We start from the raw sequence: 16,383 nt of genomic DNA, 5'->3' as shown, positions 1-16,383 counted from the left end.
CACTTGAATTTCATATACACAAGAAATTTTAGGTTGTTGAATTTAAATTTATTTATATATATAGTTTAGATAAGTAGGATAAAGTATAAATGCAAGATTTTTTCAAGCATAAAAATACAATACACTGGTTTTAAAATTTTGTCGGGAAAGTGAAATAGAGATACAAGTTCTTCCTTGTTTAAGAAAAGTTTATTTAAAGTTTTTTGAAATGGATAATGATAAATATATTACTATGGAATTTAGGTTAAATTGGATACATTTCAAAGAGTGAAGTAACAGTTTTATCCTTACTTAATAATGAAAAGTTTTAAATGTTAGCTTACAAGTATGCAAGGATTTACATAGTTTTTCAAAAGTATTTTAGCAAATATCTGAATAAAATCTCTTAAAGATCATTGGCATGGCTACCACTAGAGTGAAACAGGGAGGCACCTAGGGTACAAAATTTAAGGAGGTCTCACTCTCAGGGTCCTGCAAGTGCATTTATGGGAACCTAAGAGTGAGTGCCTCCTTAAATTATGCACCCTAAGTGTCTTCTTGCTCACTCTAGTCCCAGCCCTGATCACTGGATCTTTACAACGTAAGAAGTTTTTTGTGAAAAATTGGCTTTATAAAAAATATTTGCAGATACCAATCCTTTTTTATCAACTGCTTTTAATTTGTTTTTTAGGGTGGGATTAAAAACTCAGCCTGAATCAAAATGCCCTGAGCTGCTTGCCAATTACTGTGATATGTTGCTAAGAAAAACACCATTAAGCAAAAAACTAACCTCTGAAGAGATTGAAGCAAAGCTTAAAGAAGTGGTACAGAATTTTTTTTTTTAATTTCAAAATTTTTAATCACCTTACTTTGTGTTTTTGCTTATAAAGTTTTCTGTGATAGCATCAGTTTTTTTAATGTTTATCTATAAGCAACTAATATTATGAAATTTTACAGTGTAAGATCTCTATAGGGCAGTTATTTTTCTTCCTGATAATTTTTATTCTATAGCTACCAGAAAGGGAAACAGCACTTAATTCTTCCCCTTTCTTCTTTTTAGGCAATTAAATTCTAGCTCCTATTAAAGAACAGAAAAAGGGAAAATGGAGCTGATGGTGTTTGGAACAATAGTTGAAAGACTGGGAGTTTTTCACTTATTTATTTTTGTGAGAACCTAAAATAGATAACTAGTGATAAATGAGTATAAAGAAAGAGTTAGTTGTGTTCATTTTTATTTGTCTCCTGGTTGTTAGTATAAGCCCATGAATACAAAGAGAAAAAAAATAAGTAAAATATAGAGAAAGTATAGACAAAAAGGCCTAGAGAGATTACTGTCAGAAAAAGGGAAGAACATATGTAGAAGAGAAAATTGGGGAAGAACCATTGATTTTCATGTGAAGTTTTATCATATTTTATATGAAACCTGAAAAATAATTGTTTCTAGGAACTCTAAAAGGTTATTTGGTTACAGTCTCAAATTTGCTAACTTTTAAAGTAATATATCAGGACTGTTATTTTTCAGAGATGGGCAGTTTACTAGGCTTCTGTCTGTATATGCTTATATAAATTTTTGAATTCTCACAATTGGGGGATGTAGAAATGTCTAAATGAGAGAGATGGCTAAGAGTATGTATGAATTGAAGTAACTTTGTTTTCTGTACAGCTCTTGGTACTTAAATATGTACAAAACAAAGACGTTTTTATGAGATATCACAAAGCTCATTTGACACGACGTCTTATATTAGACATCTCTGCCGATAGTGAAATTGAAGAGAATATGGTAGAGTGGCTAAGAGTAAGTAAATTTTTTTTAATGTTTGGTTTTCTTAATATAGCACATGGTTCATATGTGTGCTTAAGTAATACATTTTGGTGATATTGTTAATGTCAAAGAAATAGGAAGATTTTATAAGAATATAGCATCAGTTATATAAAATAGCAATACCTAATAAAGTATGTTTTCTTAGTAAAGACTTTTAGTGAAGTGCTTGGCTCTTGCCTTGCTTCTACTATTTCACTCTTTGTGTCTCCACTCTCATTTGAACTGACCTTATTAAATAGGCTGCAGAACAAATCATTTCATTTTTAAGGTGTTTTCAGTACTATTATGTTTAACCATAAAGATGTTTGTAAATAAGCACTTCTATATAGCAAAAAGAACCAATAGGTAAAAGATGATAGCTTTTAGAATAATCATTGCTAATTATGACTAAATTGCCACATCACAATATTTTGTCTATTTCTTTCAGTTCCCTTTAATGGAATTTGAGTTATATTAAAATGAATGTCTTTCATTTATATATATATGGTGTTATCATTTATAATATATGCTAATATATAATAAAATTATATATAGTATATTATAATATAATTATATAATGTATATACTTATATGTACTTTATGTATTTCATTTATATATATATTTCAAATTACAGATTTACTGATAGCCCTGCTTTGCATGGTAGTGTGGGATAGTAGAAATTACTGTGCAAAAGGATCTTCATATTAACAATCAATGGGAAAAACTGTTGTTTTGTGACTTAGAAATTTTGGTGAAAACGTTAAAAACTCTTACTGTCTGTTATAAATATACAGGAAAAAATTAGCAAAATTAATATGTATTTAATATACTGTAATTTAAAACATAAGAAACTTTCAGAGGGTTTTTGGCAACAAACTCAGGAATAGTTAGGAAAATATTTGCAGTTTATTTGTCTAATATTGTATCTAGAATATATAAAGAACTCTTACAACTCAACAGTAGGAAGACAACTCAATTAAAAATAAGCAAAGGATTAGAATAGACATTTCTTCACAGAAGATATACAAATGACCAATATGTGTGTGTGAAGGTGCTCAGCATCATTAGTCATAAGGGAAACGCAAATCAAAACCACAATGAGATACCACTTTACTCCTACTAGGATAACTAAAATAAAAAAAAACAGACAGGGGCCGGCCCCATGGCTGAGTGGTTACGTTTGCACGCTCTGCTTTGGTGGCCCAGGGTTTTGCCGGTTTGGATCCTGGGCATGGACCTAGTACCACTCATCAAGCCATGCTGAGGCGGCGTCCCACATGCCACAACTAGAAGGACCCACAACTAAAAAATATATGACTATGTACTGTGGGGCTTTGGGGAGAAGAAGGAAATGAATAAATAAAATAAATAAATAAAAAGGTTAACTTAAAAAAAAAAAACAGTAACAATTGTTGACAAGGAAGAGGAGAAATTGGAACCCGTATGCCTTGCTGGTGAGAATATAAAATGCTGCAGCTGCTCTGGAAAACTGTTCGGCAGTTCCCCAAAAAGTTAAACATAGAGTCAACCCAGCAGTTCTACTCCTAAGTAATTCTGCGTCAGAGAAATGAAAGCATATGGTCACACACAAACTTGTACATCATTGTTCATGGCAGCATTATTCATAATAACCAAAAAGTGGAAACAACCCAAAATGTCAATCAGCTGATGACTAGATAAACAAAATGTGGTTTATTCATACAATGGCATATTATTTGGTAATAAAAAGAAGTAAAGTATTGATACATGCTACAACATGGATGAACTTTGAAAACACTATGCTAAAGAGAAAGAAGCCAGAGACAAAAGACCACATATTGTATGATTCCATTTACATGAAATGTCCAGAATAGGCAAATCCATAGAGACAGAAAGTAAATTAGTAGTTTCCAGGAGTGGGGTAGGTGGGTGGTGGGTGGCGACTGGGGAGTGACTGCTAATAAGTATGGAGTTGCTTTTTGGGGTGATGAAAATGTTCTAAAATTAGATAGTGGTGATGATTGTAAATATACTAAAATCCACTTAGTTGTACATTTGGGTGAATTTTGTGGTAGATGAATTATATCTCAATAATACTGTTATTAAAATGAAGAATAGTATGACTAGCGTTTCCCTTCTTGTTGTATAACTTACAATACAGAGTGAGCATTTTTTGTGTGCCTTGGAGAGTTGTCATACTCCCTGTAAGTTTGTGTCATTTTCCATCCTTTTGTCTTTTGGGCTTTCACTGTTGTGAAAGTCTTTGCTGACATCGCTTCCTCTGGGGCATCTTATCCTTTTTGGTCACTACCACTTTTCTCATTGATATTAATGATTTATCTTCTCTAAGTTCCTTTGCCTGCATATTTAGAGTCTTCAACGTTGGCAGTATCAACATTACAACCACAGCCAGCTCTTTCTTCTATAACTCCATTTATGTTCTATTTTATTTTCATTTCCAGCATTATTTTATTTTCATTTCTTTGGTATACTTTTATCATCTTTGTTGGCCAGTTACCTCTTTTGATTATCCATTTTTGTGAAATGTAGATTATCACTGGAAGACAAGGATGCAACAAAATTACATGCTTTACTGTCTGTGGGTGAACTGAATAAACAGATGACGAATAGATTTTGAAAGAAATAGTGTGATTTGTCACTGATATGATGTGCTCTGTTATTTGTTATAGTGATTTGTAGGTTGAGGCGCTAGAAGTGAAGTTTGTACTTTATGCATTGCTCACATTTAATATATAATGGTAACTGAAAGCTGAACTGTGTTGTTGGGCCTGCTATTATTTAACTATACTATGGTAACTGAAATTCATGCACATTGGAATCGTGCAAAGAAAGGCAGGATTGCCTGTACTATTCTATTTAGTTTCTAAAAATCAAATTTAATAGGTATTAGATTATAACATTCTAATAAATAAAGAGGAAGAATTTTGTATTAAGGCATCTAAGATGTAGTTTTGCATTAAAATTTTCCTAATAGTGTATCAGATCATGTATTATTTATTATCTCTTCTGTCTTTGGTTTTCATAGGAAGTTGGTATGCCAGCAGATTATGTAAACAAGCTTGCTCGAATGTTTCAGGACATAAAAGTATCTGAAGATTTGAACCAAGCTTTTAAGGAAATGCACAAAAATAATAAATTGGCTTTACCAGGTATTGTTTTATAATTACATATATTTTTTTAAACTTTTTTGAAAAGATATCTTTGTTTTCCAGTAAGTTAAAAATATTTCTTAGCAGTAATAGATACAAAGACATTACAAAGTTCACATTCCTTGAAGACAATCCTGCAAAGCAGAATTTAGATTTGCTCTTCCTTATTTTGAAACAAAAGGATACTTTTAACGAAATCTTTAGTCTTGTTTATTTTTCACCAAAGCTTACTCTGTAGGTGTGTATTTAAATTTTATCCATTGTCAAGATTATTTACTTTGTGTTTTCTGATGTTCTTGCCTATAGCTGATTCCGTTAATATAAAAATTTTGAATGCTGGTGCCTGGTCAAGGAGCTCTGAGAAAGTCTTTGTCTCACTTCCTACTGAACTGGAGGATTTGATACCTGAAGTAGAAGAATTCTACAAAAAAAATCATAGTGGTAGAAAATTACATTGGCATCATCTCATGTCAAATGGAATTGTAAGTAGATGGTGTGTTAGTTCACATATTGGTTTGGCTAAAAGTAGCAGGACTCCAAATAAGAGTTGCTTAAATGACATAGATCTTTGCTTCTCTCACATGTAAGAGTTTGATCAGATAGAGTTGATCTGTTCTGTGAAGTTGTTAGGGACACGGGCTTCTGGTTATACCAGTCTTAAGGTATTGCTCTTGTCTGCAGAATCCAGTATGATCCTCACTATGTCTGCCTTCCAGCCAAACAGAAAGGGAAAGATGAGGGTATACTTTCCTGTAAGGGCGATTTCCAGAAGTTTCCCACATCATTTCCACTCACATCTCATTGGCCAGAACTCAGTCACCTGGTCACGTTTTGCTCCAGGGAAAATTGGGAGATGAGTCTTTATTTTGGTCTGCTAAAATTTTTATTACTGTGTAAGAAAGGAAGAAGGGATATTGGAAGACAACTAGCAGTCTTTTTCTTATGTAACCTCATGTAAGAGATATTATAGTAGATAGTTGGTGATCATTATGAAGAGATTCTTATTTCTTAAAAATTATTTTATCTTTTATAGATAACGTTTAAGAACGAAGTAGGTCAATATGATCTGGAGGTAACAACGTTTCAGCTGGCTGTGTTGTTTGCATGGAACCAAAGACCCAGAGAGAAAATAAGCTTTGAAAATTTAAAACTTGCAACTGAACTCCCTGATGCTGAGCTTAGAAGGACTTTATGGGTTTGTTTTGTGTTTTTTGTTTTTAAAATTATATCCTCTCACATAGCAAGAAATATGTGTTGATGTGCTTATAGTAAATTTATGAGTTCATAACATTCTCAAATGACTTTTATCCAAGAAAAATACTCTAATGAGGTATTTATGGAAAAAAAGAAATTGAAAATAAGCAAGTTACTAAGACAGAGAAAGGCAATATAAAAAGGAGAGAAAGATCGAGTTGGTGTTTAAGTGTTACCTGTGAAGAGTGTGACCAAATATTTCATACTGAGAATGTGTTCAGAGATTTTATGATGACCCAAAACCTTAAGGATTAGAAAACTTTGATCCTTTTCAGGCTTATAAAATGTACTCACTAGCCTTCATCTCATAACCGAAGTTTTATCCCTACTCCATAGACCTCTTAAAAGTTCCAAAATAAATTATTTCCTGGAGAGAAACAGCTGATATATAACTGGTAAGTGGTGTTTGCTGTGGTCACATATGACCAGTCCCTCTAGTTTCTTGTATTATTGAAAAGAGAGCATTTATTGCTTCCACGTAACCAACTCTTCTCCTCGTTCTTTCCTCATTATGCATTTACGTTGTTATATTCATGGAGGTACCAAATAATAGTTTGAATTCTGAATTTGTGCTTATAATTCTTTTTTGCCTATATTGGTCATGTTGGAGAATTGATCTTAGTATTCCATACTGTTTATAGATGCTAATTGTTTTCTCTTTTTACTTCATAGTCTTTAGTAGCTTTCCCAAAGCTCAAACGGCAAGTTTTATTGTATGAACCTCAAGTCAACTCACCCAAAGACTTTACAGAAGGTACCCTCTTCTCAGTGAACCAGGAGTTCAGTTTAATGTAAGGTTTATGTTGATTGATCGAAAATAAAAATACGTTTTGAATTTTAGTGCTTCATTTTTAGCAAAATAATTCTTTTCCTTTCATGATATTTAAAACATGTCTGTATACTGTCAACAGTCTAGATTTATGCCATTTAGTTGTTTATTAAACATATTACTGAACTGGAGATGTTTACTTCTTTACATATTTTTCATGGATACATTTTGGTGTCTGACATAGTGTGTTACTTTTCATCTTTAAACATCTTCTTGCACTCTAAATTAGCTTTATCCACACAAAGCATTTTTTTCTTAAGATTCAATTAGATAATGCTGAGGGGCTGCCCCGTGGCCGAGTGGTTAAGTTCGAGCTCTCTGCTTCAGAGGCCCAGGGTTTCATGGGTTCACATCCTGGGCGTGGACATGGCACTGCTCAGCAGGCCATGCTGAGGCCACATCCCACATAGCAGAACTACAAAGACCTACAACTAGAATATACAACTATGTATGGGGAGGCTTTGGGAAGAAGAAAAAGAAAAAAGATTGGCAACAGATGTTAGCTCAGGGGCCAATCTTAAAAAAAAAAAGATAATGCTAAATTATCACCCGTATATCTTCAGTTATCTATCACTTTCATAGCAATATAAATTATATTAACTTTGTTATTACAGGGAGTGTAGTCACCCATGTTTTATTAAAACAGCCTCTATTGTGTTTGAGGGAATTCATAAGGTTCATTTTAAATAAAGCTATATGTTGGTTATTTGTTACTTTTCCTTTCAACAGTTCTGGATATTCCTTTAGAATATTTCTAAATCTTTTCTCTCAGATACTGTTGCTATATATGATGTTTAAAAGGCCTTTCACTGTAAAATATTTGATTCAATGTTTTTATAGAAAAAATGCAAAAGTTCAGAAAAGGGGTAAAATCAACTTGATTGGACGCTTGCAGCTCACTACAGAAAGGATGAGAGAAGAGGAGAATGAAGGAATAGTTCAACTAAGAATACTCAGAACCCAGGTTTGTACCATTAAGACAGAATGTCTAAATTATGAGAAACTTGGTTTCTTGGGATTTTTTTTTTAATCTTCAAATTTTTTTTTTTTTAAAGCATGTAGGTATTCAGACTTTTTGTAAGGAAGAGCTGATTTCCATTTACAGGAATTTAAAAATTGTGTTGGTGGCATTCTCTTAGCTGCTGAAAGAAATATGTCTGTATGGCTTGGGTGGCCTCTGGTAGATTCTCTTGGTTGGGCAAAGCCTTATTTTGGGTTATGTCTCTCTTTGACCACACTTGAATAAATGTATCTCAGCAACAAGTTATAATTCTAGGATTGAAATATTAAAAATTTTATTTATTTTAAGACTTCTAATTCCATTGTAATGTGAAATTAGGGAAAATTTTTTAAAGCTAGGATTATACTACCTTCTGAGCATGATAAAGAATACCTATTGCAAACTAATGTATGACTTGTGTGACCCTTTTAACTTTAGACATAGTTTTATTAAAACAAAATTGTCCCACTTTTACTATATTTATTTAATATTGTTTGAAACTACTGGCCAATGTAATAAAATATAAAACAAGAGTAAAAGAGTAAAAATTTTCATTACTTATAGATCATATAATATGCTGAAGGAGTAGAGAAAAGATGAATAAATAAAAATCAATTGCTTTTCTCTTTAGCAATAAATGAATAAATTTAAAAACTTTTGAGGAAAATAAAAGAAGAAACCATAGAAATCATATGCATTTTTGTAAAAAGTAGTGTATAGGACCTATGAGAAGAGAGCGGCCCTTTACTGAGAAATTCACAAGGAGATTTCAGTAGATAAAGAGGAAGTTCATGCTCTGTTTTTTCTTTCTAAAATTTTTTATTAAGGTGTAATTTACACATGATAGAATGCACATTTCAAAGTATAGTTTTCATTGAGTTTTGATAAATGTATGTACCTGTGTGACCATCACTTCAATTAAGATACAGAACACTTCTATCACTCCAGTAATTTCCCCTTGTCTCCCATCCAGCCAGGCCCCCTCCAACCCACTTGGTTCCTGTCACCATTGCTTGTCTTTACCAGTTTTAGATCTTCACATAAATGGAATCAGACTGTGTGTCTGTACTCTTTGTGTCTGCCTTCTTTTGCTCCACATGAAATACCATATTCTTTAATGAAAAGGCTGAATAACTTAAGTTGATTTTTTCCCATATTACTACCATGTTTACTGAATATTTCATATAAAAATTCAACTAGGAATATTTGTGGAATTTTACAGATTGATTCTCAGTTTTATCAGAAAGAATACATGACAGTGATTGAAAAATATTTTTTTTAAAATCAAGAGTAAGGCATTGGTGCTGATGGAACTTTCCTTGCCAAATATTAAAACTCATTAAAATATCTACAAAAATCAAACAGTATAACAGGGGCCAGCCCTGTGGCTGAGTGGTTGGGTTCGCACGCTCCACTTCGGTGGCCCAGGGTTTCACCAGTTCAGATCCTGGGCACGGACATGGCACCGCTCATCAGGCCACGTTGAGGTGGCATCCCACATGCCACAACTAGAAGGACCCACAACTAGAATACACAACTATGTATTTTACTTGGGGGCTTTTGGGAGAAGAAGGAAAAATAATAATACTAAAATAAGGGAGAGAAACTCTGATGATCTAGAAGCTTCCTTCTAAAAAGAAAAAAAAAAGTGTGACAAGCAGTTAATTGAAAAAATAACTCAGAATTAAATTATATGAGTATAAATGAACTTTGCAATAAAGGAAATAATTTCCATAGTCTGTGAAAAGGGAATGGATTATTCAATAAGAGGTTTTGGGGAAATTTTACATTTGAGAGTAGGAATCAGGATATATTCCTCATTTATGGCTACACCAGGATAAATTACAGATGGATTAGAGTTGAGATGTATAATGGGATGGCGGGTGTAGTTGTACTATAAGATGTGCAGAGAAAATGAAGTTTTTTTGTTTTGTCTTAAACTGATCCATAATTATGCCCAATCTAGTAATCTGAACCATCCCTTTAGGTAATGCTCAGACTTTCTTATTTCTCCCTGATCCTGCTCCACCCGTCCCATTCTTTACTATTTTCACAGATGGCATCTGGATGTATTGAGGGTGAGGAATTCACCTGATCTCGTAGTAACAGTGAAGGGATAGTCATATCTATACAGTTGTGACAGTGTCCTGGGTTCTTGCTCTTGGCAGCTGTGGAGTGCTTTATCTGTCACCTGTGGGAATTTGACTTTCTGTTGCTATCTACTGCTGATGTCCATAGCAGATGAACTATGGTTTATTCTTTTTCCAGTTGGTAGGACCACATGGCCTCTTCCTTGCTCTGACTGCGTGTCCTCTGCTCTTACTGAGTGAGCTCTTGAGTCTGCCACATCTTCTGTGTAGACTCTTGGCCTACATGGCACACTGTCATTATCTGCTGCTGCTGCTGCTGCAGGATCATCCTCTCCTGCCACGAAAGACTCTGTGGCAGGTCTATGAGCTCTAAACTCTATCTGCATCATGTGGGAACTGAGAGATTCAGGAGTGCAAATTATTTCCGTCATATCATGCCACTCTGCAAGTGACCTCCAAGCGTATTAAATGAGGACCAGGGCCAGAGCCCCTGTGCTCTTTGCTTTCCTCTTAACTTCTCTAAGACAACCACCATCTTCACCTCTATCAAAGCTAGAAGAGGAGAAATTGGAACATTTACAATTATTCCTCTTCTCTTCTTGGTTCCTGTAATCTTCAAGTACTTGAAGGAACAGACTTTCCCTCTTCCTTCTTTTTATCCGGACCTTTGACAAAATCCCCTATGATCACGAGCCTGGCATCTGGACATACTGAGATTGGGAGGAATTCACCTGACCTCTTAGTGATAGTGAAGGAATCCTCATGTCTGTACAGGGGAGGTTGAAGGTACTTTTCTCTTGCTGAATAGTGCCTGACTCCCAAGCCTATTGCTTTGCAGCAAAACTCCATTTTGAATGTTAAAAGCAAATGTTACCTCATTTTCTGTTTTCACATTTCTTTTACAATGAATTCTGATCTCTACCACGGCAGATAGATGCCTTTTGTTGGCTAAAGAGAGAACTTGTACTGGAAAAGGCAAAAGAGAAAACAATATTTAATAATTTTCTAATTATTTCTGATACAAGCTTAATAGTAATTAAGGAAATCATCAAGGAAATATTGATAAAATTGACTTAGATGAAAAATGCATACTTCTGTAGAAAGTTAAAACATTTCATTGAGTTAATATAAACTGAAGATAGTATTTATAACAAATACAATTTATTAATTACTACGGAGAGCATGGTAATTATTGATTTTTAAAACAGTCACCAACTGGCCTCTACTGCTGCAGAAGAAATAACTGTGAATACAAGGGAAAGAGTATGTGTAAGGGGTTCCTTGGATCTTAATTGATTTTTAACACAATACCAAATTATATACCTTTTCACAGGTAAGATAAATTTTTTAAATGTGCTTAGTGTGGGAAAAATAAATGAAAGGAAATATACCAAAACATTAGGTGTGATTTTCTTTCAGCAGAGAGGTTATCAGTAATTTTGCTTTTTCTTCGAAATCTCTGTAATTTAGCAGATTTTCTTTTACAGTGAGTGAAAAAAGATATTTTTATTTGTTAAGTGAAAGATGCTGGTCTCAAGTTTAACCTCCTAGTGATTGTTAATCATTTGAATAGATGTTGGATAGAGAATGAAATACATAAAAAGTCATTTTGTGTTTTGTTTTACTTAAAATAATTTAATACATTAATGCTCTTTCATTTTTATTTTTTCTTTTAGGAAGCTATCATACAAATAATGAAGATGAGAAAGAAAATCAGTAATGCTCAGCTGCAGACTGAATTAGTAGAAATTTTGAAAAACATGTTCTTGCCGCAAAAGAAAATGATAAAAGAGCAAATAGAATGGCTAATAGAGCACAAATACATCAGAAGAGATGAATCCGATATCAACACTTTCATATATATGGCATAATTTTGAATATCATGGACAATATTAAGAACCCAAATATTGGAGCGCTTAGGCAGAAAGTTGTAACAGTTTGTGCTGGAGGAAGGTTTATTTGGACTTTGATTACATAAATATTGAAATCTCTGCCTTACCTAACAAAACAACTATATTTTGCCAATCACATTAGTTAGCATGATGGCATTCCCTTCATGTTGCACACTCTTTAACAGCATGCTGTTTTGTGGAGAAACTTGCATTCATGAAGAGCCCATTATGAACTTTTAAAAGTAAATTTGATTTATACCCACCAGAAGAAATACAGTTGCAAAGGGTGAAGGCGGGGTTCTTTTTGCTTTTTCTTCTCTTTTTTTCTCTTTTTTCCTCTTTCACAAAAATGTAATTGCACAAGGAAGGATCTTCAGATATTTGTGCACTGAAAAATGCTGTTATGTTTTGTTTTAAAAATGCAATTAAAACTAGAAATAGTACTCGTGGTTTCTTTTTATCAAAGGAGTGAGGTGGTCTACACAACATTGAGAGAGGGCAGATGTAGGTGAGAAGATAAGTCTTTAATAGTATCAAGTTATTTGTTCAAACACTCCTTCAGTACAGTAACCAGATTTTAATGGTGACCTAAAAATGGTATTAAATTTTTCCAGCTTACAAATGCTGGCTTTGTTTAAGCAGAAGACTGCTGTTTTAGTTTGTTTTTAAACGGACAGGAGTTTTATCTTATATGGCTGGAGAACTTGTTTGGAAAAAATGAAGCTTATATTCATTGTTGCTTCAGTTGTTTAAAAAAATGTGTGGAGATAGATCGTTTCGATCGCAGAGTCAAAACAAAAACAAACATTGAGTGTCTACTAACACACTTAATATTTATATACCTAATGTTTATTATGCCATATGCAAATTTATTAAAAACAAGGCAGAAATCTCCTCTCTGATATAATACAGTTACGTAACTGATCTCTCAATCTGTAGCACAGAAATATTTTGGTATTTTGAAGTCTCATGATTAGGGATTTATAGCCTCAGGTTTCTGGAAAGGAAGACATTCTGTTTTAAAAAGTAATAATTATCAGTCACCTAGGAGGAAGAGAAAACCACAACATAAGACCTGAAAAGCATAAGCAAAGTTGTTGCAATCTTAATATGAACAGTAAACTTGCCAAATATATGTACATATATATTTATATATTTTAAAAATAAACATTTTTTAAATGTTCAGAAGGCAACACTTGTTCCTTTCAGTCAATCCCAAGTAGCAACTTATTAGTTGCTGGCAACTGAATACCCAGAGTAGTGGAGATTGTAGGACTTGAGGATGTGAACAACTTAAAAGAGAAAAACTTATTCCCCATTGGGAAAGAATGGCTCACATGGACTTTTATTCATTATGGTGCACGTTTCAAATTTTCTTGCAAATTATTTTATATCTATCTTGATATTAAGTAATATTTCAAACATATGATGTTGAAGGTAGTAGGGAGTGGCGTGCTGGAGCGTTGAAAGGCGCACAGTGTTCCTGCCGAGTGCTTTCAGGAGCACTTCACGGAATCAGCCCCTGTCTCGAGAGGCTTTGTGAGCTGCCTGTGGAAAGCCAGTTTAGAACACTGGGCGTTGTGCTGTTTATGGTCAAATGCCTGTTCTGAAACTCATAGGAAATTGGAATTTTGTTTCTGATTTAAATTCTTACACTTGAGCTCTAAGGTAGCATATGTCAATTACTAGACGAAGCATATTGTGAAGAATTAAACTAAATTGGTGCTCGCTGTCCAATTAGATGACTGCGAACAATGGATAAATTCAAAATTAAAAAGATAAGTTTGTAGTAATTGGGGCCCTTACGTTTAACAAATAGTTTGGTATTGGCATATTTGCTTATCCATACAGGAATGCCAAAGGAGGAGACAGTGGAAGGGAAAATTACAGGCCATTTTTTAAAGTTTAAGAGTTTTTTGTTGTTTTAAACCATAATTGTTCTCAGAAATTTTTTGGAATTTCTAATCTTTTTGGTCATTTAAGAATGAGAGCCATGATGTTTTCATTTATAAAGGCAAATTTAATGCAAAAGTGGGTAACTCTAAATCCATAGCAAAGTTTTCTATTAAATTTTATAAATTTTTTGATAGCTAATTCTGTCCTAATTATATTTTGGGGAATAGAACAGCAAATACTGTAGACTTACAGTTTTCGTCATTTTTTCCGTTATGTATACAAAAGTTTAACTGCTTTTTGGTGTTCATGAAAACCATTTAGTTGACAAGGTGCCTATACCATTGTTGAATTTTCTTTGAATATGTTTTGACAATAGATGTGCTAATTTTAAAAAAAGAATTTGAAAAAAAACTTACCAGCAGTTTGCTAAAGGTAGAGAATCACAGTATCCTTCCTTTATCAGGTCCCTTTCCTCTAATGTGCACTTAAAATTAGTGCTATCTGAGCAGAGATGAAACCTGACGTAGTTAAGGGGAAAAAAAACTTTTTTTTTTCATGAGTAATAGGGCAATAGGATGCTTCAGAGGTTAATTTAAGCTTTGAATATCTCCTAATTTAACGATGGAGCCATCTGGAAAATGTTAACCTTTGTTGCTATGTCATTGCCAGAGTAAGTAAACATGAAACAGAATTTACTAAATAAAAATATAAACAATTTTAATGCTTATAATGAGATATATATTAGAACATTTACTGTTCCAATTATTTAATGAAAATCTTGAAATAAATTCTGAAGTCTTCCAATTTTTACATTTATTGGAGGGGTCCCTGCATTCTGTCAGCCTGTTTAAGTCTCTCTTATTTTGTGCATAAGTGTTAAAATTTCCAAAAATGAAATGTTAGGTTTCTTATTTTTACTTTTTATTAAATTTAATACAAAGTATGACCGGAGTAGTTAAAAAGTATTTTGCATTATTTGCGGTAGGATGTCGTTAGCCCTGCTCAAAGGGCAAATTTTAAAAATTCAATTTGGGTGAAAGATTTGCTAGTTTTCCAGAAAGATTTGCTATCTTAAACTCAAGCTGGTTTTTCTATTTTCATGTAAATGACTGGGATGCTATCTTATAAACTCTTCCAAGGTCATGTTTGTGAAATAAACATTACATGAAAGCTTTCCTGTCATCTACACTATATCTGTCATCTGGAGTGTTGAACAAATTTGAGTTCCTCAGTTGTAATCTATCCTCGTATGATATATACGATTTTGAATGTGTGCCACTACATACTGAGATGATAATGCTGTACAATTTTAAATGGTAGCAGTTTCTGTATGCAGTAGGCTGAAATATTTTGATGAACTGCTTAATTTTTGGATTTTATTTTTTAAGTTGTATAATTTATTTTCTTGCAAAATAAAAATGTAATATAAAAGCTTTCACCTATCCAGAAAATATTGATGTTCTACTGTAGTTTCTGAGAGTTTAATTAAAATTTTTACAGTAAGTATATTTATATATTTTATGGTGAAATAGTAAATCTGAGCCAGCCTTAGGGATCAGAAATATGAAAAGTAACCTACTTATTTCTTTTAGATTTCAAATTCTAGTTCAAAATAAAAGCCATCAGGAACGTTAACTTTTCCACTGACTGATAGCATATAACTTTTATGCCTGGAAGAGGTCAAAAGTTTCAGATCTGAAAGTGATTAATGCATTCATTCACGAGTTTACATAAGCTATGTCATAACCAAAATTTAAATTTTATATCAAAGTAAAAAAATATAAAAAATTATTTCATGTTCTATGTATATTTGAAAATTTGTGAAATATTTCAATTTCAAAGCTAAAGATAGTTTAGTAATAAGGTTATGAAGGTGGAGTGTGTCTTAGTTCTGGATGCTATAACAAAATACTATAGACTGAGTGACTCATAAACAACAGAAATGTATTTCTCACAGTTCTGGAGGCTGGCAGTTCAAGATCAGGGTGTCAGCATGTTTGGTTCTGGTGAGGAACCCCTCCCACGTCACAGATGCTGACTTCTCATTGTATCCTCACATAGCCGGAAGATGGGAGAGCTCAGTGGGTCTCTTTTATAAGGGCACTAATCCCATTCATGAAGGCTCCACCCTCAGGACCTGATCACCTCCCAAAGCAAAGGCCCCGCCTCCTGATATCACAAGGAGATTAGGTTTCAACATAGGACTTTTGGAGAGACACAGACATTCAGTCTACAGCACTTCATAATGATGCTATTCTCAGCCATGGACTTGAACTGGGATTGGGGCAGGGTTGGGGGCTAGAGGGGAGTTGGAAATGAAGGCAGAGAAGAGTATGGTCCCAATATAGGATTCACCGGAACCTAGGGACGTTTACCAGTAAGCTTGTTTCTGTGCCCCTTACTTGCACAGGCCCCTTCCAAGGCCCTGGGAGGGGCCCTAGGAATTTCGTATTTGTAATTTATATTGTTTTTCTCAAAGGGAATACCCAAAT

At 33.6% G+C, this 16,383-nt stretch overlaps 1 protein-coding gene across 1 annotated transcript in view; it reads left to right on the top strand.

Moving 5' to 3' along the window:
* Positions 1–15,326, top strand: part of CUL5 (cullin 5) — a 92,538-nt gene extending 77,212 nt beyond the window's left edge. The window contains exons 12-19 of the mRNA XM_070490342.1: positions 671–803; positions 1,643–1,774; positions 4,807–4,930; positions 5,237–5,412; positions 5,964–6,125; positions 6,857–6,975; positions 7,854–7,977; positions 11,780–15,326. Coding sequence (XP_070346443.1) covers positions 671–803; positions 1,643–1,774; positions 4,807–4,930; positions 5,237–5,412; positions 5,964–6,125; positions 6,857–6,975; positions 7,854–7,977; positions 11,780–11,974 — 1,165 coding nt within the window. The 3' untranslated portion in view covers positions 11,975–15,326. The remainder of the gene's footprint in view (positions 1–670; positions 804–1,642; positions 1,775–4,806; positions 4,931–5,236; positions 5,413–5,963; positions 6,126–6,856; positions 6,976–7,853; positions 7,978–11,779) is intronic.
* The last annotated feature ends 1,057 nt before the right edge of the window (positions 15,327–16,383 follow it).

Source organism: Equus asinus, chromosome 20 (genome assembly GCF_041296235.1).
Source record: "Equus asinus isolate D_3611 breed Donkey chromosome 20, EquAss-T2T_v2, whole genome shotgun sequence".
Classification (NCBI taxonomy): domain Eukaryota; kingdom Metazoa; phylum Chordata; class Mammalia; order Perissodactyla; family Equidae; genus Equus; species Equus asinus.
The sequence above is the reverse complement of the archived record's forward strand: the minus strand, read 5'-3'. Positions and strand labels throughout refer to the sequence as shown.